This window comes from Prionailurus bengalensis, chromosome C1 (genome assembly GCF_016509475.1).
Source record: "Prionailurus bengalensis isolate Pbe53 chromosome C1, Fcat_Pben_1.1_paternal_pri, whole genome shotgun sequence".
NCBI lineage: Eukaryota > Metazoa > Chordata > Mammalia > Carnivora > Felidae > Prionailurus > Prionailurus bengalensis.
Genome location: NC_057345.1, coordinates 165,125,181 through 165,148,174, shown reverse-complemented (window position 1 = coordinate 165,148,174; position 22,994 = coordinate 165,125,181). Strand labels below are relative to the sequence as shown.

The window sequence follows — 22,994 nt, the reverse complement described above, 5'->3', positions numbered from 1 at the left end:
AGTTCAACTTATTTGAACCTTTGAAAAAGTCAGAAGGAATTTCTTATAAACATGAAAAGACCACTCCCACTCTTTAGCTCAACTCCATCCAAGAGAAGGGGCTTCCCCCACCCCCACCCGGATAATGTTTTCTTTCTTCAAGATTGTCAAATAGCTTTTTTTCTGGGGGGGGGGGGGACAGAGAGAGACAGAGCATGAACGGGGGAGGGGCAGAGAGAGAGGGAGACACAGAATCGGAAACAGGCTCCAGGCTCCGAGCCATCAGCCCAGAGCCTGATGCGGGGCTCGAACTCACGGGACCTGGCTGAAGTCGGACGCTTAACCAACTGCGCCACCCAGGCGCCCCTCAAATAGTTTTTGATATGGCATAGGAAAGCACTTATGGACTCATACATTTTAATGGCTGATTCTCCCACTGGACTTTGAGCTCCTTGTGTCTTATTCATCTATATATTCCTAACACCCAGCCCAGTGCCCTACATGTAGTAAGTGTAATAAATGCTTATTGAATGAGTGAATAAATGGACCTGTCAATCAATCTTTGGGTCATCCCACAGTTTTGATGAACAAAGAAAGTTCAGAACAGCCAGAACTCTCAAAAGAAAGAGGACGAGGAGGAAGGAGAAGGAGAAGGAGGAGAAGGAGGAGAAGAAGAAAAGTATCTCCCCCACCTGGTTTCAAAATCACAGCATCTTTCATGGAGACCAGACAGTCCACTTTCTGGTGCCGGGATGAGAATCCACCCAGTTAACTCTGTGTGTCAGCACTGTGAAATCTACCAGGAGATAAAAACCAAGAACACTTAAAGACTCCCAAACTTATATTGAGGTTAGAAAGATGTTTCTTCTCTTTCATCTACATTTTTCTAGACTCTTTACTTTGTCCTCCACTACTTTTAAGTGGATACCACTAGAAACTTGGTAAAGAGATTTAGAATTTGAAATGCATGGAGCATGGGTAAATGCAGAATGCTTCATGTTACAACTTTATCATTTTTATCCTGCATCTAATTGGGTGAACAGATATTATTATTGACCTCTGCTCTGGATCATACACTGCACCCCACCTCCACCCACTCTACAACCAATGAGAGAACCTCTCATGGCATGATGAATGGACCCAGAATTAGAAGAAGAAAAAAAAAAAACTAAGAAAAATTCTTCCCTTTTGTGTCCTCTGACTCTTGATGGAAGTTTTCCTTGTCAACCACTCCACCCCCATCTCGTGAAAGGCTCCTAAGGAGTTAAAGTATAACTAATAGCATTCAACCACTTTTGTGTGCTTGATAAAGAAAACTCATAGGTCAGCTCCCTGGTCTTAATTCTTGATCTCCTCTTTCAGGCACCTTTCCTTCCTCAAAACTCCCTGGGCTTCCATCATGGTCATCATGATGGACCACATTGTCTAGACAACTTATGTGGCCTAAAGGATTTGACCACTGGTACCAAAACCACTCTGCCATTCACTCATTTCCCCTCCACTTTCACCAAACAGCCTAACCCAATTTTTAAAATCCTTTATATTAGCCTTTGTTTGGTAGTATTGTTGCCCATTTTGTTACAAAGAATAAGTGTATATGGCATTTATCTTGATAAGACACAGACCCTTTTCAATGGGATAATAGAATACTAGGATGTTATGTTTTAGGAATTGTTTCTATTATTGTTCTGAAATGTATGCGGTTAAGATATCTACCTAGCAAAGCTGATGTTAATCTTTCTTTCATTCAGTTTCTATGTCATTCTGACTATTAAAGTTCCTGAATATCAAATGGAAAGTTACAGCCTCATCCTCTGTCTAACGTTTATATATGTTTGCCCCCAAGCCAAAGGACTGGTTTAGCTGTTTCTGGACTTTTCTGGGATCCTACTTCCAGTCTTAAACCTTGGGCCCTCTGGATATCAGAATGGCCACATTTGACACTCAACCCACCAGAAGTCACTGCTGCTTCTGTCATTTCATTTACAAGTGTGGAAGCAAAAATACTTTCCCTCTTGCCTCCCAGGTTGACCAGGGTTATCTTGATAGGTGGACCAGTCACATTAAAATAGCTTCTTTAGGAACTGACCAGGTTTTTGAAACAGATGGCTTTACATATATATTTTTCCTATGGTATATTCTTAGGAAAAGCTGTGTACTGGGCCTTAAAAGTGTAAATATTTGGCAGCTTCATGAATAACCACAGCGTCTGTTCTGCCTCTGTTTTCATTGTCTTAAGGGATTTTAAGGCCCACTCAGTGATGATCCACCACTCCAATGTCTATTTGCCCCAGAAGCAAGGGTAGTAGCCCTCTCCTCACCAGGAAGGGCTTTGCAGACTCCCCCCACCTCCGCAGTACAATGCCCCCAAAAAGCCACCTCTCCTAAAACAGAACCTGAGAATATCGTTACAAAACTGGTTTAAAAAAAATAAAAAAGCTTATTTCTTTCTAGAAATCCCTACTCCTTGTGAACTCTGCTTGAACCTAAAAAGCAGGAATGGGTCATAAATCACTTGGACAATGGTCAACTGTTCAGTGGCTCATCTTTTCGATCCCCCCCCCTTTAAAGGCTTTCTTTCCTGGCCCTTTGGTATCTCTGCTCATTTTTGCTCGGGGACCCAAATGCCTTGGGGTGAAGACTAGCCCGTGTCGGGGGGGAGGGGCAGTCTTCGAAGTCCTCAGCTGCCCTTTTCTCTCATTCCTCCTCCCCTCAACCCCCAGGGCACCGGCCAGGGCAGGCTCCCCAGAACCCCGCCGGCACCAAGCCTGGCCCCTTCTAGAGTAAGGGCACTACACAGAGTCTGACTCGACCTTTCTTGCGGTCCCGGGAAGTTGCCCAACTCAGCTTGGAGGCCCAACCGCAGGCTGGGAATGCAGGGCCAAAGGATTCCTAGCCACACGGAAGGAAGGCGGCCTCAGAGCGACCACCGCCCGCCGCCTGGGCCGCGCTGGACCGCCACACTCGCCGCGCCTCTGAAACAGCCGAACCCTGATACTTGCTCACTGCACTTAATTCTGCCCGGGATCAATACCTAATATGATACCGAATAAATAAAAGGCGCTCACAGCGGCCAGGGGACGGGGTTATTAAGCAGCTGGAGCTCTCACGGTGCATATCAATGCACCTGTCATTGTGGTTTGTAACAAAATTTATGACTGCAAGCACGGCGGCAGTAAACGCTTCAGCAAGGAATGAAAAGAAAAACACTTCCCAAGGCCCGGCACTTTTCAGAAGTGGAAAACAGGCTCCGCGTAGGAGGAAGAGCGGCAAAAGAATTCCCTACTCCGCACTTTTCCCGGCCCCGCGCCCCGCGAGCTGGGGGATTATATAAAGTGGCCGGCGCCGGTCTCCCCGAACAGCTCCGCTGCACCGCCAGACGTAGGACCGGACGCGCGCAGCTCCGCCGGGGCCGAAGACCCGCTGCCCGCCGCTGCCTGGGGAAGCCGGGAAGCTCGCTGGATGCTCAGAGGCCGGCCCGGCGCTCGCTCTGCTCGCTCTCCCGCCGGGGCCGTGAAAGACCGAGGGGCTCGGGGAAGGAGGGGGCGGCAGTCGCTGGGCTGTGACTAGCGCGGCAGTCGCAGTAAATTATGGGCCGGTTGAGTCAGGGCAAGTTGAAAGAGAAGGGGGAGGCGATGATGTGCCGGTTGCTTCTGTTGCTCTCAAATGTTTCTAAGGTTGTAGTTGGCTCCTCTCCTTGTTTTTGTTTTTGTTTTTCCTAAACCAGGGCCTCGGAAACCCACACATCTGACTTGTGCTGGGCACCTCCGTTAATTCACTGGAACATAGCAACGATTCTTCACTCCCTGTTGGCTTTACTATTGGGGGGTTCCGAAACCACTCCTTTTCGGGTTTGCTCAGTGGGGATATATTTGCTGCAGAGCTGGGCTCGCTCTCTGCCCGAGTTCTCTCGATCTCTCAGCCTGAGCCTCCTCTACCCTATGGGAAGCCCTGGACGCGCCTTCTAAATCATTCTTATTTAGCCCAGATAACTCAATACGTAATACACCCTCCATTTAAGGCACTGGGCTCACCCCATTAAAGCGCCATAAATTTGAAGGCCGATGATCGGTTATCATGTAACGGGCAGCAGTTCACACGGAGGTGATCCACTTCAAAGCCGCCCTTTGTTTTATGTCTTGATGTATGAATCCTGAGATGGCTACCTTGAGTTGCAGGACAGATGGAAATGTAGTGGAAATTATTTTTTTAAATCACACTACTCACCACAGTGTGTGTGTGTGTGTGTGTGTGTGCCCGCGCAAGCTCTCGAATTTTGTCTGTAACTCTTTTTAGGTTCTTCAGGGTCCTTTTGATATTCTGTTGAGGCGGATCTGGAACAAAATGGAAAACTCTCAGTGGCAGCCGCTTCTAACGCACACATGTTGAGAGGCTTTCCCCTTTAAGGGTGTCATAATCAATGTGACTATTGTATATGTTGCCCGAAGCCATTCCAGGCACCATCTCCCTGGGCAGAAAGGGAGACTTGATTGGCTTCTAGGGAGTGAGTGGCCTTTAACACCAAAATCTTTGGCTGGATGGGGGAAGGAGGAGCTCAGACCAGAGGGAAGTGCCAGACCCCCAAGCAACGGGTGAGCCAAGTGGGTCAAAGGCACAAGGGGAATCTGTCCTCTCCCCCTGCTTCAGCCAAGCTCTTAGTGCTCCAGGTGCCTTAGTCTCCCAGGCTGAGCCCAAACCTCCTAGGAGTAAAAGAGAAGGACTGTACAAAATTGGCGTGGGAGGGAGGCTACAGCATAGGGCACCTGAAAAAGATGGGCCTGGGTGGGTCCTAGTCAATGGCTGCCTTACTCAGCCCCAGTGGAAAGGGAGCTGGGCGCTATTTCCTGATTTGTACTTTGTATCTTGCATGGTTCCTCTGAATTTATTTTATTCCAGTCGGTACCCACCACAATCCTGGCCTGGGCTGCCCACTCCTGGGTCGGGATTAGGCTGCAAACAATCTAAGAAACACACATCCCTTCCACCCAACAGACCAAGCTGCCCACCACTATGGGCACTTAGCGGGTGCCCATGCAGGTCAGGTGAAAGGAGAGACACAATCCCCCCTCTTGCATCTGCCCTGTGCAATTTGTCGACTCAGTAGTTTGCAAACACTAAACCGGGCAGGAGAAAGCCCCACACAAAGCATTCCAGTCCCTTCTAAAGACCAGAGCGCACAGCCATAAGCCTTTGAAGTGACCTTTGGCTTAGACAGCAATAACTCACCCCTTAATGAACACCCAACGGAAGCGCCTCGGAGAGATCCCAGCCCAGTAGGGCTCCTAATATCGAGCCCAGGCTTCAGCTTCCCAGCCGGTCTGGGCCCAGGGGGCCCAGGCCACTAGGCCCGCCTTGAGGGCTGTGCAGTGGGTGTGCGATGTACGCAGGTACTCAGACCTGATCAGCGAGCCGGAAGCTACCTTATATGATACGTTCACGTGAACAGACATCAACTTTCGCCGCTTGACTATGTTTTATTATTTTTTTTAAAAGGGGGTTCTTTAAAAGTAGGATCTTCCCCCTCAGAAGAGGGCTAAATTGAAAGACCACCAGGGCTGATCCCACGATGCCTGTAGCTAGATTTTGTTTTTCCAGCCGTGGATGATCAGGGTAAGTTTGCTCCTGGGCATTCTGAGATGCCCTGTGCACCCTGTGCTCTAGGCTCAGGAGGCTTGGGAAGGGAAAAGAAAAGAGGACCCCAAGGTGGCCAACGTTAGGCCACCCAGAGTCCCCATTGCCTTCTCTCGAGCTCCCTGCTCAGCCCACCCACCCTCCAGCACAAGCCCAACTTCAGCCTCCTGCTTGACCAGAATCGCGGGCTTAACCCTGCTGGCTCTGGGCCACCAGCTCAAGTACCCTTTCCACAGCCAGAAACTGGGGTAGCGGGAGGGAGACCCATCTGGGAGCTGTCAACGGAGAGCTGGTCCGCGGCAGGCCAGGCCCTATACCCCAGCCCCCACCAGCATCCCCGGGAAAAGTCTTTAGGATAGGGAGCCTTGGTGCGGATTATTGAAATTTTCGGGGAAGTTATAAGTGAGTGCTCCACGGGGCCAAATGAAATGCTGCTCGCCGTAATTGGATTCAGCTGACTAAGTTGGCAGGCGCGCTGCTCCAAGGCAGCAGGCGAAGAAAAATGTCCAGTGACTTTAAGTTCTGATGGATCCAAGAGCAGGCGATTGACAAAACAGCTTTACTGCTCTCCTTTGATGGCGATGTCCTCTTGGAAGTCAGTCCCTCTCCAGCTGGGGCCTGTCCCATCGTAGGTGAAGGGACTGCTCCTTGCTTTCTGGGACCCTTCCCCACAGAGGCCCAGTCTGGCCCGGCTGTGTGACGCTCCCATGAGCCTGGAGCCGCTCCCTCGGACTCATGGAGCTGCTTACTTGGGCTTTGGCCCCGGAAAAATCCAGGATGAATTGTCCTGTCCTCCTCCAGCCAGGAGCCACAGGATCCCGTAAACAAAAGGATGGATGGGAAGCAGGAGCCAAAATAATGATTTAGCTTTCATCCTGGGTTCTTTGGGGAGAAGAACCCAGGAGCCCTAAACCTTTTTTCTCTGCCACTCTGGAAGTCAAAACCCAGACTACTGAGGGAGCATGTACTGGAGGAGCCTCTCAAACTCTTCTGAGTAGTTTGGGGGTTCTCATGAATTTGGGGGAGAAGCTTGAGAAGCACTTTAACCTCTAAAGGAAAAAAATATTAAGCCAACAGCAAGAGATAAAGGCGTGCGTATATGGAGCTAGTTCCCAGAACAATGCAGGGAGCTGGCTGGTCACAGAGTTTATTTTAAATACATATAAATCAACCTGCCTATGCCCAGCCAGGCAGCCCAAGACACAGAATTAATATGACGCTCCATCTTACTTTGGCAGTGACAGTGTAAAAAAAGTTTCTTTTTATTCATTTCATTTCCCAGCCCATTTTCATAACTGCACATTTACCCCCAAAATAGTTCCTCCAGCCCCCAACCCCTTCACCGACCCTCTCCTGAAACTGCCACATCCCCCCCACCATGCCATCAGCCACCCCCCAAGCCTGGCAAGCTAGTGTGTCCTCCTAACCTTTGGGTAGGCGGGGAGCATCCCCACAAAGCGCACCTCCTTACGATTAATCACCGTCCTCAATGTATATGTAGAAGTGTATCTAGGTCTACGCGGACTGCCTCACCAATTGGCAATAATCAAGATCACAGATTACACAAAATAAATCATATTTAGTATCCCGCTCAGGGCAGCAAGCAGCCCGGTGCCCAAAGATTTCCATTTTGTCATGCAATTGCTTACCTGGATCCCAATTTATCATAAACCTGGTGTCCTCGGCCTCAGAGTGGGCGCCAGTGGGGGGCAGAGCTAGCCTTCCCCCTTTGTCTGCAGACAACACTGTCCCAACCCTGGTCTTGCGCGCTCGCAGACGCGGCCATATACCCGAGCACACGGAATTCCCGGTAGAACGGAACCAGGCTGAGGTTCAACTACCAATAAACGCAGGAGGAACGAGTTCGCAGTCCCCGAGCTGGCTTCGCCTGCGATGCGCGCCCGTCGGTCCACCCGCCCGCCTGTCCGCTCCCAGGCCCAGAGCGGCGGCCACCCGCGCCCCCACCCACTCCTGGGTTCCTGCCCAGCCCTCCCAGACCCCCCAGAGCTCGGGGTTTGTTTTGCTTTCGGAATGTGGCCCTTTCTGGATTTGGAGAGAGCCCCGGAAACCCCCTCATGGTCGGGAAATACAGACGCTGCCTTCAAATGCGAGCATATTTGTTCACGTGACCCCAAGGGAAGATTGTACTGATTGAGGCTGAAACTTTCACGCCATCCAGCCCCGGAGCGCAGCCAGGCCTGGGGGCTAGGAGGAGGGGCGGGAAGCGTGGGATCCGGGCCCCTTCCCCGGAGCAGGCATGAGTGGGTATGGAGCGGAAAGAAAGCCCTCATCTCGCAGCTCGAGTCCAACCCAGCCCCAGTCCGGCCACCGGCAGTGGCATGAGGGGCGCTGAGAGTCTCACCCCCCACGACCTCTGACCCTGGCCCAGCCTTCCACCGGACCAGCCCGCGGACTGGAAATTTTAGAGGCTGCCTTTCAGAGGCGTCTCCGGAGGTGACTATGGAGCTTCGGAGGCCCAGGGTTCCCTTAGCTCCCCAGTCGAGCCCGATACCTCTCATCCGCACGCACCCGGGCCAGGCTCCGCCTAGGCGGACGGGCTGCTCGCCCCCTCCCCGGTCGAGGCAATTAGTTGTGGCACAGCGCAGGCTCCAGCCCTAAGGTGGGTGACTCCAGCTCCCAGACCGGGGCCGGTCACCTCGGGGAAACCCCACCCCCACCCCCACCCCACCCCGCTGGGGCTCTGGCTCGTTCCGCAGACGCGGCAGAGGAGCCGCCACTCCCCAGAGCCAGAAAGGGCGCATAAGCAGCCGACCGGACCCGTAGCGGTCTCCCTGCTCTGCGTCTTGCGCGCTCCACTCGGGTTCCGCGCGGCGTGGAGCCGCCAAGGCGCCGAGCTGCTGTTTGCCGAGAGCGCGCGCCTCCAAACCTGGGCAGGGCTCACGGAATCCGCAGGCCCGGCGACTGCCAGGCCGCGGCTTCCCGCTTCCTGCGGCGCCTCCAAGAAGGCGAGGTGGCTGAGAAATCAGCCCTAGCCGGGCTTATCTGGGAGTCCTGGGAGCTTCTATTTTAGAAATATTACATCGGGACCTGTTCCCAGCACTCTCCGAGTGGTCAGGCGGAATTTACGGTAACAATTCTGCGTGTGAGAAAGAGTTAAGCTCCCAGCCAGGGTGAGCGACCGGCTTCCAGGTCCCGGCCTGCCGCGAGTCCCCAAGGTCGTCTCCCAGCCCGACCCGCTCCCCAGAATCCCGCACCACGCGGAAGTCTCCACCCCATCCCCGAAGTCTGGTTTTCATGGCCAGTTCTGCCTCCCAACGGCATCGGGCACGGAGCAGATGCCCTGTCGCCGCCGGCGAGGTCTCCGAGCGACGAAGGCGAATGTGAATGTGCTCAGCAGCCCCAGAAGAGCCGGGGAGAAGGGGGTAAAGTCCTCCTCATCCCCATTGCAGAGGCACAGGAAGTCCCGGAAGACAGGTCACAGGCTGCTCAGAGCCCTTTAGACCTGTGAGGGAGCTCCTCCTTTTGTTCACCTGGACGGGCCTGGCTGGAGGCCCACTCGGGACGCCTCTTGGAGCCGGACCGTGGGTGCCCCCAGTTCACCCCCACCGGAGTATCCCGCCCCCTAGCCTCCCGCCAGGGGCCGAGCAACGGGCCCGCAGCAAGTGTTAATCTCCTGCCAAAGAGGGGGGCCGCTTTGCGGGAATTTGTCTCCAGGAAAGGATCTAAGCCTTCTTCAATCGGAGCATATGTTCATAGAGCAATAAACCGGAAAGATTTACAGTCCTCGCCCGGCCCCCAACAGCCTCGCACCCTTTCAGGAATTACTTACGATGATTTATCACATCAACCCGGGCAATTGTCACACTGATAAAATAGCCCGGGCCGGTGCCCGCCAAGCCCAGGACTTGGGAGGCTGTTGGCTGCCGGGCTGCCAGCGGGGCTGGGGAGGCTTTTTGTGGGTTCCTTCTCTGGGCCTACCAGGGGATGGTGTGGTGGGTTGGGGTGGGTGGGGTTGGGGTGGGAGGGGAGCCAATTCTCATTGAGAAAAACGCAAGCAGCTCAAAGAAAGCGCCCGGAATCTGCGTCGGAGTCACTTGCAAAGCACATAAACATTTGTCATCTTTGAATAATTGAATTAATGTATTATTGTTTGAATGTATAATTCATAACGGAGGAAACTTTGTCTCTGTCCTGACGGGGAAATATACACACACCAAAAAAGAAATCAAAACATACACACAATCCCACAACAACTACCAACGCAGCCAGCCCCAGCTAGCGGAAATCATCCTCAAAGCCAACGACAGGGAAGGAGGCGAATAAAGAGGCTCTCCTCCCCGGCACCGGCCCTGAGTTTCAAGCTGAAGGAGGAGAATGCCCGCTGCCGCCCCGACCCAGACCCCGGCAAGCTGGGGGTGGGGTGGGGTGGCAGCGTAGTGGCGAGTGGGACCTCGAATCTCCTTGGAGTGTGGGAGAAGAAAGGCTGAAATGGGAGGCAACCGGACAGGCAGCTTTTGCACCTCTCCCTGGCCTCCCTCGCACATCCCTGCCCCAGGCTCCCCTTCGCCCCAGGGTCTCCCACCCTGCCGGCAGGGACTTCTAACCCGCGCCTTTATCTTCCATCTTCCCCCAAATTAAAAATACAAAAATAAAGGGGAAGAAGGAGAAAACTCCTTGCTGGGGTGGCCGAAACAGCAGAGCTGGGGTGGGAAAGGAGGGGAGTGGGAGAAGCAACTCGGAAATCATTATCTGTTGGTTAAAACCTGCCTGGGGTAAAATTTCAACTCGATTTTATAGCCTTCTATTATGACGCAAAGAAAAATTTACGACCCTCGCTTGAAAAGAGGGCCGGGGCCTTTTCTCACCGGTTTAAGAATAGGCAGCAGATGCCGTGACAGCGACCATTGTTCCCGGTAGACACAGGCGACCGGGCAACCTCGGCCCGCGTGCGCCAGGCGCGTCCCCCAGCCGGGCGGGTTTTTTTTTTTTTTTTTTTTTAAACAACTCCTGTTGTTTCGGAGCAGCCCGCGCGCACCCTCGCCCCTCGCCCCCTCGCCCCTCGCCCACCCCCACATGCTCACACACACCCTCTCGCTCGCTCGCATACACACACTCGGCCGCTCTCAGTAATTTTTCATAAGTGCAAAGCTTTGCTGAACCAAAGGTCACCATCCAAGCCACTAACAACTTCTCGCCGGCGCGCGGTTCCAAATCAGGAAGCAAAGGGAACTATTTGTCAGCGGCCCTGACAGCTAAGTTCATTAAGGATTTAAATCCGAAGAAATAAAAGTCGCCAAAATATTTACCTGCTGGCCGCGCTCCCGCGCCCGCCACTGGGGGCCGAGGGTGGAGGGCTGGGGGCGCCGTGCAGCCCCCCTCGGCGGGTGATATTCTTGGGATCCCTGCACTTTCCAAGTCGGAGAGAGCCCTTTGCGTGGCAGATTAATGACGACTCCGTGTTTCTTAAGGGACGTGCTGAATTAATTATTTCGCCAATCACGTGGTCGGGACTTGTAGAAATCTATTCTTATCATCTTCCTCGCACTTTGAAAATTCTCCGGGTTATGAAAGGCCCTCCCCCGGCTGCCGGCGAGCCCCGGCCGCCCAGCCAGGCGCGGGGGGCAGGGAGGGCTCCCCAACATGGCGGGCGGGCGGGAAGCGCCTTCTGCCGAGGGTCCCGATTTACTGTACTGTACTCAAGCGGGCTCGGCTATGGACTCGCTTCCTCCTCGTCCCTGCCCGTGATTCAATACACACAACGGTATTGATGTATTGGTGGGCACAGGAGGAGCCATTAACCAGAAGACGGGCAGAGGACAATCATAAAATGTGTCTGAATATTTAAACTTCTGTCTGCGCACTTATAAATACACATGTCCACGCGTCTGAGGCGAGCCCTTCCATATATTAAGGACACATGTCTGATTTTATGCATTCTGCTCATTTCCTGTCGCGAGCAATCCCCCCCCCCCCCCCCAGCTATTTTGGGACTCCTGTCTTGGCCCACTCTCCAAGGCAAGGCAAAGACGAGAAAAAGCCTTTGCAGAAAAAAAAAAAAAAATAGCGCACGCCACTTTTTATGGTGGGGAGTGTTTATTGTCGTCTGGAGGGCAGAGGGGGCTCTGGGGGAAGGAGGGGCAGGTGCTGGAGGCCCCAGTGGGACTAAATAGCACAAGGAAAGTAGGAGTCCAAGATTGGAGACCAGAGGGGTTTGGTCCCAGCAGCCACTGGCCAGTCTCAGCTTGGTCCAGAACCCAGCACTCTCCCAGAGTTGGGGGACAGGGAGGTCTCTCACCCACCACAAGACAAAGAGAGATTGGAGGTGTCTGGAGCTAACCGGGGCCAACCTGGAGCCTCCTTCTAGCCTGGGAAGTTACTTATTTTTTCTTCCAAAAAATAATGCCCTGCAGCCTGAATGCAACGTTAGGCTTCCCAATGCTCACAAAACATGGTGGCCAAATTGGGACTGTGTATGTGTGGGGGAGAGGTTAATGACAGATTTGCTAACCCTTACACACTTTAACCTTCACATGTCAGGCACAATGCAGAAAATAATAAATTGTTTATATTGAATGTTAGCTTTTAGAAGACTTAATGAAGAATGCTTCTTTGGAGGCACCAAACAGGATGGAAGTTTCGCTACACCTTTTATTATTTCAAATATAGATCAATGAATTACATCAAAACTACAGGCAACAATTAGTATAAATAATACTTTAATCAGTGGCAGCAGAACATTGGTCAATTCTATTAAAAAAGCATCCTGTGTGAACAGACACCATGGGGCTGACAGACAATGTCATCTCCCAACAAAAGGCTGCAATGGACAAAGTGAGATGGGAGTCTGAGGAGCAATGTCCTCGGTAAACACTTCACTCCTCCCCAGTCACGACCCCAACACAGCTTAAAAAAAACAACAACACCAAAACAAACACTTCTGGCTCATATTTGGGAGAACAAACTGGAAACAAATGAAAGCAAATGGGCACTGAGCCTTTCCACATCTAGGTTTCTCCAGAGTATGTTCCCAGATGGAAACTCATTTCCTTCCCTGCCCTACGTGGTTTTGAGAAGGGAGGGGGGGTGCTGCTGCTTCTCCCCTGCCCCACTCCTGTGGGCCCAAACGGACGCTGGGGTCCGATTGGGACCACAGGGTTGAGGACTGCCCCCTGGGCCATCCAAGCTCCATTAACATTTCAAAAGACAATCCCTGGAAACTGAGGAGAACTGAGACTTATAAACAAAGAAGTTGTTTCTCTGATTAAGTTACTTTTCAAAGTAGTGAAGCTATGTTTGAGAAGAAGGTGGGTTTTCTTCATCAAAACATGCCTCTTGGCTTTCCTCTGGGACATGGGTGAAGTCAGTGAAGCAGTTTTGGCATTTGGTCTGAAGCTGGGGTAGATAACCTGAACTTCTGGGAATGGGGAAATCTATATAATAATCTTTATAATATATATGTAGTTGGGTGTCGTGAAAATATATACTTTTCCCCCCTCCCAAGGAGAAGGTTCAATATATTCACAGATTTGGGCTTTAGGAAAGAATCTTAGCAACTTTCCAACTTGCCTCTAACGATAGCGGCTCTTTTCAAATGCTACATCCAAAGACTGCTCTCCCCATTAGAGGGGGAAAAAAAGAAGAGAAGGGTAGTTAGAGTCCAAAAGGTTAAGGGTTTAGAGGTCAGTCCTCCCGGCTGAAATACAGCTAATCGAATAGAAAATTTGTCCTCTGGATGAACCTGATTCTGTAATTTAGCCGAACTTCAGTAAAATACCTTTTCAGCTTCTCAACGTGAGGGCGTCAGAAAAAAGACGTCTTGACTATGTATGAACTCTTTGCTTTTTGTCATAGAAACAATGATGCGAATAATGCAGGAATATCCATCTTTAATATCCCGACGTGGCGATATTCAAGTATTGCCATGTGCAAGTCTGAGAGCCAGGCTCACCCCAAGGAGGAACAAAGAGCTGTCCCCAGGGTCTAATACAAAAGACCAAGGCTTGGAAGATACTTTAGAGAAGTGGAATTTCAGCCTAGGGACTCCAGTGAATACCTGCTCTCAGCTCTCAGGAGACACCAAAGAACGTGCGTGCAGAAAAAGTCTTTTTTTTTCTCCCTCCACTTAAATATATTTAAAAAATTATCTCTGAACTTTATAAAGCATTCTGAAGCACTGAAAAAAAAAATAGCTCCAATTCTTAATCTCTCTTTCAAGCTCATCCTTTTTCCCTCCCCTCTTTTGTCACTTTTTGGTAGCTGCAACCAGGGGTTTCTTTTTGGAGCCCACAGCTTTGGGGTTTAAACTTCCAAAGTCTGTTTCATTTGAGTATATGAACTCTGGCCATTCCCTTTGACTCTTCCCCCCCCCCCCCACCCCTTAGCCTTAAGGGTCAGCATTTTAGAAAAATGAGCCTTGAATCCTCAGGCAAGGCATAAGAAAAATGACTAAAGAACATCACTCCTCTGTTGTTTGAGGGTGATTGTTATGAAACCACTATTCTTAAGGCAAGGAGGAGGGCCTAAAACTTTTATACTTTTACAATCTCTGCTTCTAATCAATGGGTTGAGAAAAACTTCCTTACACTTGTTTAAAAAATTAAAAAAAAACTTCAGGGAAAAAAACCCTAAGACCAACTTTTGTGGGCTTCTAGATTCAATTAGTGTTCTCTTTCTTTTTTACAGCAAGATTTCCCCACCTTCCCACTTTCTCCCCACCACACACCCCCTCTCCCATATAGGCCGTACACCAATTCCTAGAAAATACTGCTACATGGGTTATTTGGAATCCAGCATTTGGAATCCAGTTGGAATAGAAAATTCAGTCACTATCTAATGACCCAGAACATAGAGGTGTTGTTTTCTTTCCCCAGAAGGAAAATGTTGGACCATTTGTTTCTTTCTCTTTTCCCTTTCCTTTAATCACCCAGAACTAGTTGTAAGCACAGTGCTGAAAAAAGCACATGTGGAAATATATTTTCAAGAACTCAACTTTGAGTGGACCCTTTGCTTCCCTCTAAAAGGGTTAAGGGCCCCCCCACACACATTTCCGGGGAGTGGGGAGGGGTGGAGTTCAAAATGCCGGTTAGAGCCAGAAGTTAGTCCACACATCTCTGATTCTTCTCCCTGAAACTCAGCCCCTTTCACCTTCTTAAGATTTTTGGCATTAAGATGTCAGTTATTTCTGTCCCCCATCCCCCAACAAATAAATATTTAAGCAAATATAATCTAAACATAAAATAACCCAACCCATTTCCACTTCCTTCCTAGACTCATTTCTTTGGGCATGGGGCCACCGGGAGCAAAATATTTTTTTCACACCGGAAATTATACAGATAACCCAGAAAGTTCAGAAATCCTGGCCCAGCTTTCCTGTTTCCACTGAAAGCACCTAGCACAGGGATGGCCAACCTGCTGCCTCAACTCCCCCACTTTATTAAGCCACCAAGATCCCTGGAGGGGTGGGGTGGGGGAGGATGTTCAAATTCACACTGGGATAAAGCATCCAACCTTCATTTGCAAATTCAAAATCCAACAGCAGAGATTTTCATAAGTTTAATGACTCGCCAAGGTTTATGTTCTCAGTAGCTCCTGCCATATGATAATATACTTAGAGAGAGAATCCCGCCCCCCTCCCACCCCCATCCCGCTTCAGGGAGGGGGCTGCCCTCGGGCAGGATGCTAACCTAGTCCGAGGGCGGCCTGCGTATCCCAGGTCCACCCCACAGTACCTTAGAGCCCAGGGAGGTGACAGCAAGCCTGGCCTGCCCCCGCAGCTTCGGCTCAGCCGGGAGCGCAGGGAGGAATGGGCCCAGGGTCCCCACTTCTACAAGGTCGTCAGGTCCGTGTGGTGGTCCTTGGCCAGCTGCTGCAAATGCTGGCCTGGGGCAGCTGAGGAGGAGCAGGAGGAGGAGGAAGAAGAGGACGAGGACGAGGACCTGCCTTTGGTGTTGGGCAGCTTGTGGTCTTTTTTCCACTTCATCCTCCGGTTCTGGAACCAGATCTTGATCTGGCGCTCAGAGAGACACAGGGTGTGAGCAATTTCAATCCGACGGCGCCGGGTCAGATACCTGTTAAAATGAAATTCTTTTTCCAGTTCTAGGACTTGCTGCCGGGTGTAGGCCGTCCGAGACCGCTTGGGCTCCCCGCCAGTGTAGTTGGGGTTCACTGCGAGACAAAACAGACAGCACGGTCAGGTCAGCGCCCGGCTCCTCTTAGGGCCCTCGCCACTGCCGCTCACTTCCTGGCGTGCCCGAGGCCCGCGGCCCTCCCAGCGCACTCCCCAGCCCGCTCCCTTCCTCCCTCCCGCCCTCTCGTCCTCTGTACCCAGCGCACCCGCTCACTCCCACCCACCCACTCCCCCAGGCTCCGGGGCGGGGATCCCCTTACGTGCTCCCATCTCCCTGGCCCACCGAGAGCTCCGGAATTCCCTAGCATTTTGGTAAACCCCCCCCCCTCTCCTCCTCTACCAGGTTCCGTCCGCTCTGAAAATGGAGTCCTCCCCCACCCCACCCCCATCTCCACCCCCTTTTTCGCCCACAGCCAAGCAGCCAGCCACATGGTCCCGGCCTGCTCCCTCAGCTATAAAAATTTATGGAGAGAGTAATTGCGGCGCCCATTGAAGCCCCACAAGCCCCCACCCACTCGCACCCCCTCTCGGGGGCCCAGGCCTCCAGGCTGGGGTGGGGACTGAGAGGTCGCTGGACCATGCCTTACCCGAATTCACGTGCACCTTCTTCATCCATGGGTAGACCACCGCGGGCTGCTTGAGTGCCGTCCCGGGGGGCGGCTGCTTGGGGCCGCCCGGCTGGCTGCAGGCCCTGGCGCTGGGCAGAGGCGCGGGCGGCGGCGCCGGGGGCGCGGGGCACGGCTCTCCTGGGGCTCCGTAGTGGCCACCGGGGCCGCCGGCTTCTTGCCCGTGACCCCGCGTGGGTAGCGCCGAGCCGGGCCCGGGCCCGCCGCCTCCGAAGGTCTGCTCACCGAAGTCGGGCCGTGGGTAGAGCCCCGGGGGCTGGAAGTCTGCACCCTGCACGCCTCCGCTGTAGTAGTCGGCGCCCTGCTCGCCTAGGTAGCTGCCCTGCAAATATTCTTCGCACGGAGGGAACTTGGGGTCCACATACTTGGAGTTCACCATATACGAACTCATGGCCATTAATTTCAGAAGGTAGAAAATACTAATTTTTCTCGTGTTGTCTTTTTTTCTCCTTCCATAGGGCCCTCCTACTTGCTGTCAACTGAATAAAGTTGGCGGCCATGTGACCAAGCCAGCCAATAGCGAGGAAGCGAGTTTATCACCGGGTTGGTGAGCATCTCATAATTTTCACAAATTTAACTAAATAACATACGTGTAATCAAGTGACTCGCCATGGCACATTTGAGGGCCCCCGCCAGATGTTAGTGTAGTTCTCCAATTCCCCGCACCCTCATTCCTGGCAGGTAATCCCAGCTTTTGTCTGCCACTGACTTTGTTAACCTCCAGTGTCCTCTCCACTCACCCCCGCTGAGATACAGCCCCCCAAAATGGGTACAGTTCAAGGGGGAATGAAACCCCAACTCTGTCAGGCTGCAGAATGCCAAAAGGCCGGTGGGTGAGGCAGCCTCTGAGTTGGGCAGAGTACCCCAGGCAGGCAGGGCTCCCGCCCGCGGGAACGGGGACTCTGCCATACAAAGGCCGAGTCCCGGCTTTGTCTTCCTCAGGGTCACCCAAAAGTTGCAACAGTCTGGCGGGCCCGAATCAAATCAGGCGATGAGTAACTGCCAAGCTTGCTGTGAGTGCCCAGGATGGAGTGCTTTTAGCCAAAGTCGGTCTTACAGGTATGGCAAGACCGCCCTCCACCCAGCTCATACAGCTGAGGGGTGGGCCTGGAAGGTGACGATGGCACCCCCACCTCACCCAGATAGGCTCCAAAGGACCCTGCACTCCCTTTTCCCACGTGGCAGTCAACGACCTGTGAGCCTCCTCACTGGGCACCCTCTGACCTCACTTCATGCTCCTTGAGGGCAGAGTTGGGGCTGGGGCTACCTGGCTTTCCACCTTGCTCCCCAGTTCCCCAAAAGCTAGCCCTTTGGCCCTGCATTCATGCAACCAATTAAGGGTTTACACGGGAACCTCTGTTTAAACGTGAGGGGCTTCGGGGAAAAGGCTCCCCCCGTGTCACCAGGCTCAGTCCATCTTCCTGGAGTCTAAGGTAATAAAACAGAAAGGAAACTGACCCGCACCCGGCTGCCTCTGGCCTCAGCTTCCGACTATGGCTATTTCGGAGAAACATGAAGTTTTTGCATCGACCATATATTCCCCTAGAATCGAATCTGTGACTATGTGGATACCACACAAATTCGGTTCTACAGGGTATATATAGACAACGTTACTACCTCCGGGTTTCACCTAGAGTGGGTACCCAGACCGCTGCCAGCCCCGGCCTCTTCCTCGGAGCCATCACCGGCCCGACGCAGCCACTCGCACTTTCAGAGAGGGTTCAGGTAGCTTGAAGAGCTCGGTGACAATTTGCAGCAACGAGTTCCCCATCCTTGCACCAGGGCCGGAGTTACCGAGCAGCCGAGGAGACAGGACACTCTTCTTAAGAAAGAAAGAAAAGAAGAAAAAATAATCCATCCCAGAAATGGGGGCTTTATTACCCTCCTCTCTAGATCCACCCCCTCCCCCTTATCAAGTGGTATTTTCCAGAAAGGAGCAAATGCCCTTAGTGGCAGGAGAAAAGATGCAAGAGGAGAATATCCTCTGCCCATTCTTCTTCCCAGTGCAGGGGCAGGCCAGGTTGGCTGACAAAGCTAGTTCCCCAAGAGGTCTTGCATTTACCTTCCTGGGCCCTGTGCCGGGCTGGCCTCTCCGTCCTGAGCTGCAGACCCTGCGGCAGGCACTGCTTGCAGGCACCAAGCTGCCCTGGGCTGGGGTCGGCGTGCTAATGGTGAAGGGCAGGGCGAGGGGTCATTCGAAATCATTTACAAACATATCACAAAGTTTCATTATTTTTGCTTTGCCGACAGCAGCACACAAGAGTACAAAAGTTCATGAGTTGCACCCGCCCGCCCCAGTGCCTCAGCGCTGTCTAGGGCTCACCCCTCGGTTTAGGGCACCAAGAACACAGACTCACTCGGGGCCGGGATGGATTTCAGGGGCAGAAGGATGCCCCGGGCTCAAGTCCGGCTTTTGGATCTGTGAGCATAGGCCAGAGGTGCTAGAAAAAAATTTTTTTGATTGTTTTAATTTCCTCCTTGTGATTCAAAAATTAGTTTCAACCTCAGCCTTCATCTGGTGGGGTAGAGCAGAGAAACGCCTTTCTGCCTCTCAGCCTGGCAAAATTGGCTGCCTGCTTCTACTCTGCACTTTGCATGCTCCCCACCCCACCCCCCATCCTTTGGTTCCAGTGCTGTGGCTATTTTGTAGGAATTTCCTGGGTGCCAATTCTAACCAGAGTCTGAGGCTGCCCCAAGCCAAATTTCCTTGTTGAAGGGGGTGGTTCACCCCAACTTCCCCTAATGCCGAGTGCTCCCACATACCCACCTGCCTGGGGACACTGGGCCTAGATTTTATCCAGACAAATTGGGGGAGCCTGCTGGGCCGGGTGGGGACCCGGGTGAGGGTACACATTTTCATATTTGTTAGACGCTGTGACCTGCATTTCACCTTATTGCTCCACTTGTTCAGACAGGTCAAAGCCAACGAGTTATTGATGAACAAAAGCGTTAAATATTCACCTCCCGCTCAACTGCCCATACAAATGCTTTTGATCTCTCGGGCTTTTGTGCTGTGTTCAGCTACAGGGTGCCGAATGGGTTTGCAAGCGAAGAGCCCTGGCAGAGATAGGCACCCAGAGCAGGGGCAGCAGCAGGAAGGGGGCAAAACCAGGGTGTCCTGGGGACACCAGATTTTCCAGCCTGGAACCCAGAGTCGGTTTCACTTAAGCCAGCCTGATTAATAGAGAGGAATTATGAACTGGGCGGTATCTCCACTCCTGGGGGTGAACACAGCCCCCAGGAAGTCAACTAGGCTGCCCATCCTGGAAGGCAAAGAAACCTGGCCCAGAGCCAAGCACCAGTTTCTTCCACCCTGAAGAGAGGGTGTCTCACCAGAGAGGATGGGTGCCTGGCTCCTACAGCCTTCCTTCATTCCATCTCCCATTAAAATAAAGTCGTCTCCATTTTGCAGTAAGGGAAGGGTCACTATCTTTTCCTGGGTTCTCCTGCCACTACCATCAACTTAAATGGGATAGTCTTCCTGGAGACCCCACAGGCCTCCTCAGAAATGTACCTGTCTTCCGCGGCACATGCAACTCAGAAAGATCCAAAGTTCTGAGCCCAGGACCCCAAGAATCTCTGCCCCCACCGCAACTCTACCACCACTACCACCACCAAAACCACGTTTGCTTGCGACACTAGCGGCTCTGGCGCGAAAATTCTCGAATTGCAGTTACAGAGAAACAGAAGTGAACCAGAAGCTTCGTATCTCTCCCTCCTTGCTCAGCCCGTGTCCCCAGCCCACAGCCCAAACGTCTGGAGCTGTGGCCGGGGGAGGGGCGAGGAGGGATTTCCACTTACAGCTCAGAATTCGCAGCCCTTCCTTCCCGGAAGCGGGCCAACTGCACACACCCGGAGCCGTAGAGGGTTACGTTTTTCTTTCTTTCCTTCGTCTTTTTATTAAAAACAAAAGAAGAAAAGAGAAGACTGCGCCAGGCTGGAACGGGTTAAGCTAGGCTGGGGGGGCGGAAGAGAATCGCATTGCTTTGGTGTTTAGCAGGTTGGTTCGAGCAGAAAGCGATGCTCGCCGCAACTTGTTAATGGAGCGGGCTGCTAATTAGCTGCAAGCTCCTAACAGAAGCATAGGCTGCTGCGGAGCTGCACCTGTGCGAGCTGGGGAGGCCCGAGGAGGCCCGGGGAGGCCCAGAAGGTCCAGAGAGGCCCAAGGAGACAAGGGTGAGCGCCTGCGGTGTGCTCTCTTGGATAGGTGACTGTGAACTAGGCCCCAGAAAATCCATCCAGGAGCTCAATCAACTTAGAGCCTCCAACCCCGGAGAGAGCTTCCCTTGCACCGCCAGGCCAGGGCAGTCAGGGCCCTTCTTCCACCCGCCCACTCTTCTGGCGCGGCCCTTCTGCCGACACCTCCCCAGTTATCAATACTGCCTCTTCGCATTTCGGAAGAAACGGGAAGGTACTTACAGCCGCAGCCTCTCATGGTCCCGAACCTGTTGCAATGAAAACGGGGGTCACTTAAATTCCACAGGATAATGAAGCAGAGGTAGAGGATACACAGAAAAAATGACAAGGCCCAGACACCCCACCAATACCCAGACCTCCCTGCTTCGGGTGCCGCCCCCAGGAACTGCGCCAAGTTCTCCGCGGAGCGGAGCGGGAGACCGCAGTCCTCAAGGGCAGACCCGGGGAGTAGCAGAGTATGGTCCCCAACACCTCCCCCACTCCATGCACCCTTGGGCAAAACCTTACTGGTTGCTTGGCCAGACTCGGGCTGCCTGTAACAGGGTTTCCCCAGTGGGAAAACGGGAAGCGAGGAGAAAATGGGCCTTTGTGTTTTTCCTTCTGCACAATCAGCCGGGTGGGCGCAAGTCCACTGGGGAGGGGGCAGCCGCTGCATCTGTCCCCTGCCCCAGCGCCCTGTCTGCCTCGCGCTGGGAGCAATTCAACCCCTTTTGCCAGTTTCAGATTAGTTTCAAATTCCTCAGCCCCAACTAGCGCCCCCCAAACCTGTCTTCTCCGTCCCAAAGAAGGACCAGGCATGACTGGGACTTGCCTTCCCACTCCTGCTCCAATTCAAAACAAAGAGCAATTTCCAAGGGAAATGAGGATTCAAATGATAACGAAGGAGGAGGAAAATCGATGGGTTTGAAGGTAAATGGCAATGCTTTAGATTGTTATGCAGCTCTATGGACCGGGCAGTATTTTGTCAGTATTGCTTCTGGAGAGCCCACAAAGCAAAGCGGTGATCCTCACAGGGGCTGGTGTCCAGCTTTAAGTTTTCATCGCTTCTATGATGGCAGTCTTCCCTGAGAAATCTCAGAGGCAAAGCCATCTCCATCCTTATCCTTTCTCTCTCTCTCCCTCCCCCCCCCCCCCCCCCCCCCCCCCCCCCCCCCCCCCCCCCCCCCCCCCCCCCCCCCCCCCCCCCCCCGCCACTCTCTCCACCTAGACTACCACAGTTTCATTCCCGTCTGAAGCAGATGCTCCATTATGAGGAAGAGAGAGACAGTAAGTCCCTTTTGTGAGGTAGGAGCCCTCAGTTCCTAACTTTCTATGTCCCGAAGGGAGGGGACGAGCCCAGGAGTCCCATTCTATTTGTTAATTTAGGTTTAGGCTAAAATGAACATTAATTTCGATGGGACTTCTCCTCACCCCAGGCAGAAAAGACAAGGCAGAGAAATCCCCCACCCCTGGAGTTGTCCTGGAAAAAGTAGTAAGTGACTTACTGTTTTTTTTCTCCCAGTGGGCAGGGGAACTGGGAGTCGAACTGTCTCCTTCTGAGCCTGGCGCTAGCTGGAGCCTCTCACTTCCCTATCGCTGCTCCAAGAACCAAGCATCTGCACTTGTATGCTCTTAACCTAATTTATGGTGGGAATTATATTTTGGCTTGTCAACTCTCAAGCCATAAAACAAAGTTTATTGGAATCACGTGCTCGTAAATAGCCACTCAGGTCTCATCTCTGCACAACCATAAATAACCTTCGGCTTTAAACTTTTATTCACTAAATAAAGGTTCACTGAAACTGTTCTCTCACACTTAAATAGTTCCAAATATTCAGGATGCAAGGGGGGTCATATTCATATCAATACCCTGGGCTTTTCAAATAGCATCTTTTCAGAGAAGTCTCTTTAAGTTGGGAGATAGGGCTATTTCGAAAAGACTGGTTGGTGGGCATGTCTTATGATTCTTTGGCTGCATTCACTGTGAGTACCATCAGCTCCTTTATTTCAATCATTTTCTAGCTCTAGATGTGGTAAATAAAGAGGAAAATCAAAGGTTACCTCTTACTTGTTTATACCAGAAGTTATTTGAGATTTTGTTCAAACTTCAACAGAAAAAGGGTGGTGAGGGAGAGGCTGGGTGGGCTTGTGGGGGGCAGTTGGAGTTAACACTTGGATCTGTATTGTTGTGGATGGACTCAGTGAGAAAGGTGAAGGTAGCCACATGCCTAGAGGTTTCTATAATTTGCTTAGATCTGAAAGGGGAGCCTTTGCAAGTGACCAAACTGCTTAAAACAGCAAGACTTGGGGTTTGGTAAAGTGAGAAACTGGAGAATAGCCCCATCGGAATCTTTGGCAACTGAAGCTCTAAAGAAGGTTATAAAACAATAAAACAGCCCTGGTGTGAAGGGGACAGGGTGTGAGGAAGCAAATGAGGCTCTCAAGGAACCCAAGCCCAGGAAGTCAGATGTCCCTACTCCCACAGGGCTCGAGTC

The 22,994-nt window shown here is 52.2% G+C and overlaps 1 protein-coding gene across 3 annotated transcripts; it reads right to left on the bottom strand.

Annotated features, from left to right (window-relative positions):
* Positions 1 to 669: 669 nt before the first annotated feature.
* HOXD4 (homeobox D4) lies at positions 670 to 21,635 on the bottom strand. Of its 3 annotated transcripts, none has more exons than XR_006296861.1 (3): positions 16,285 to 21,634; positions 15,300 to 15,735; positions 670 to 775 (listed from the first exon to the last, which is right to left on the bottom strand). XR_006296861.1 is itself a non-coding variant. In XM_043577122.1 (2 exons), exons 1-2 carry the CDS (start codon positions 16,718 to 16,720, stop codon positions 15,395 to 15,397), a joined length of 777 nt encoding a protein of 258 aa, XP_043433057.1. In that variant the 5' UTR covers positions 16,721 to 21,635; the 3' UTR covers positions 12,202 to 15,394. The 3 variants fall into 3 exon arrangements, 1 of the variants encoding a protein (XP_043433057.1); XR_006296862.1 differs by lacking the exon at positions 670 to 775 and adding an exon at positions 3,401 to 4,313; XM_043577122.1 differs by lacking the exon at positions 670 to 775 and having other exon boundaries at positions 12,202 to 15,735; positions 16,285 to 21,635.
* Between the last annotated feature and the right edge of the window lie 1,359 nt (positions 21,636 to 22,994).

Excerpts from the sequence above, each read along its gene's own strand:
- HOXD4 (XM_043577122.1), bottom strand. The coding sequence starts at position 16,720 with ATGGCCATGAGTTCGTATATGGTGAACTCCAAGTATGTGGACCCCAAG. Across the intron at positions 15,736-16,284 it reads GAAGGTGCACGTGAATTCGG|TGAACCCCAACTACACTGGC; the intron begins GTAAGGCATGGT and ends TTTGTCTCGCAG.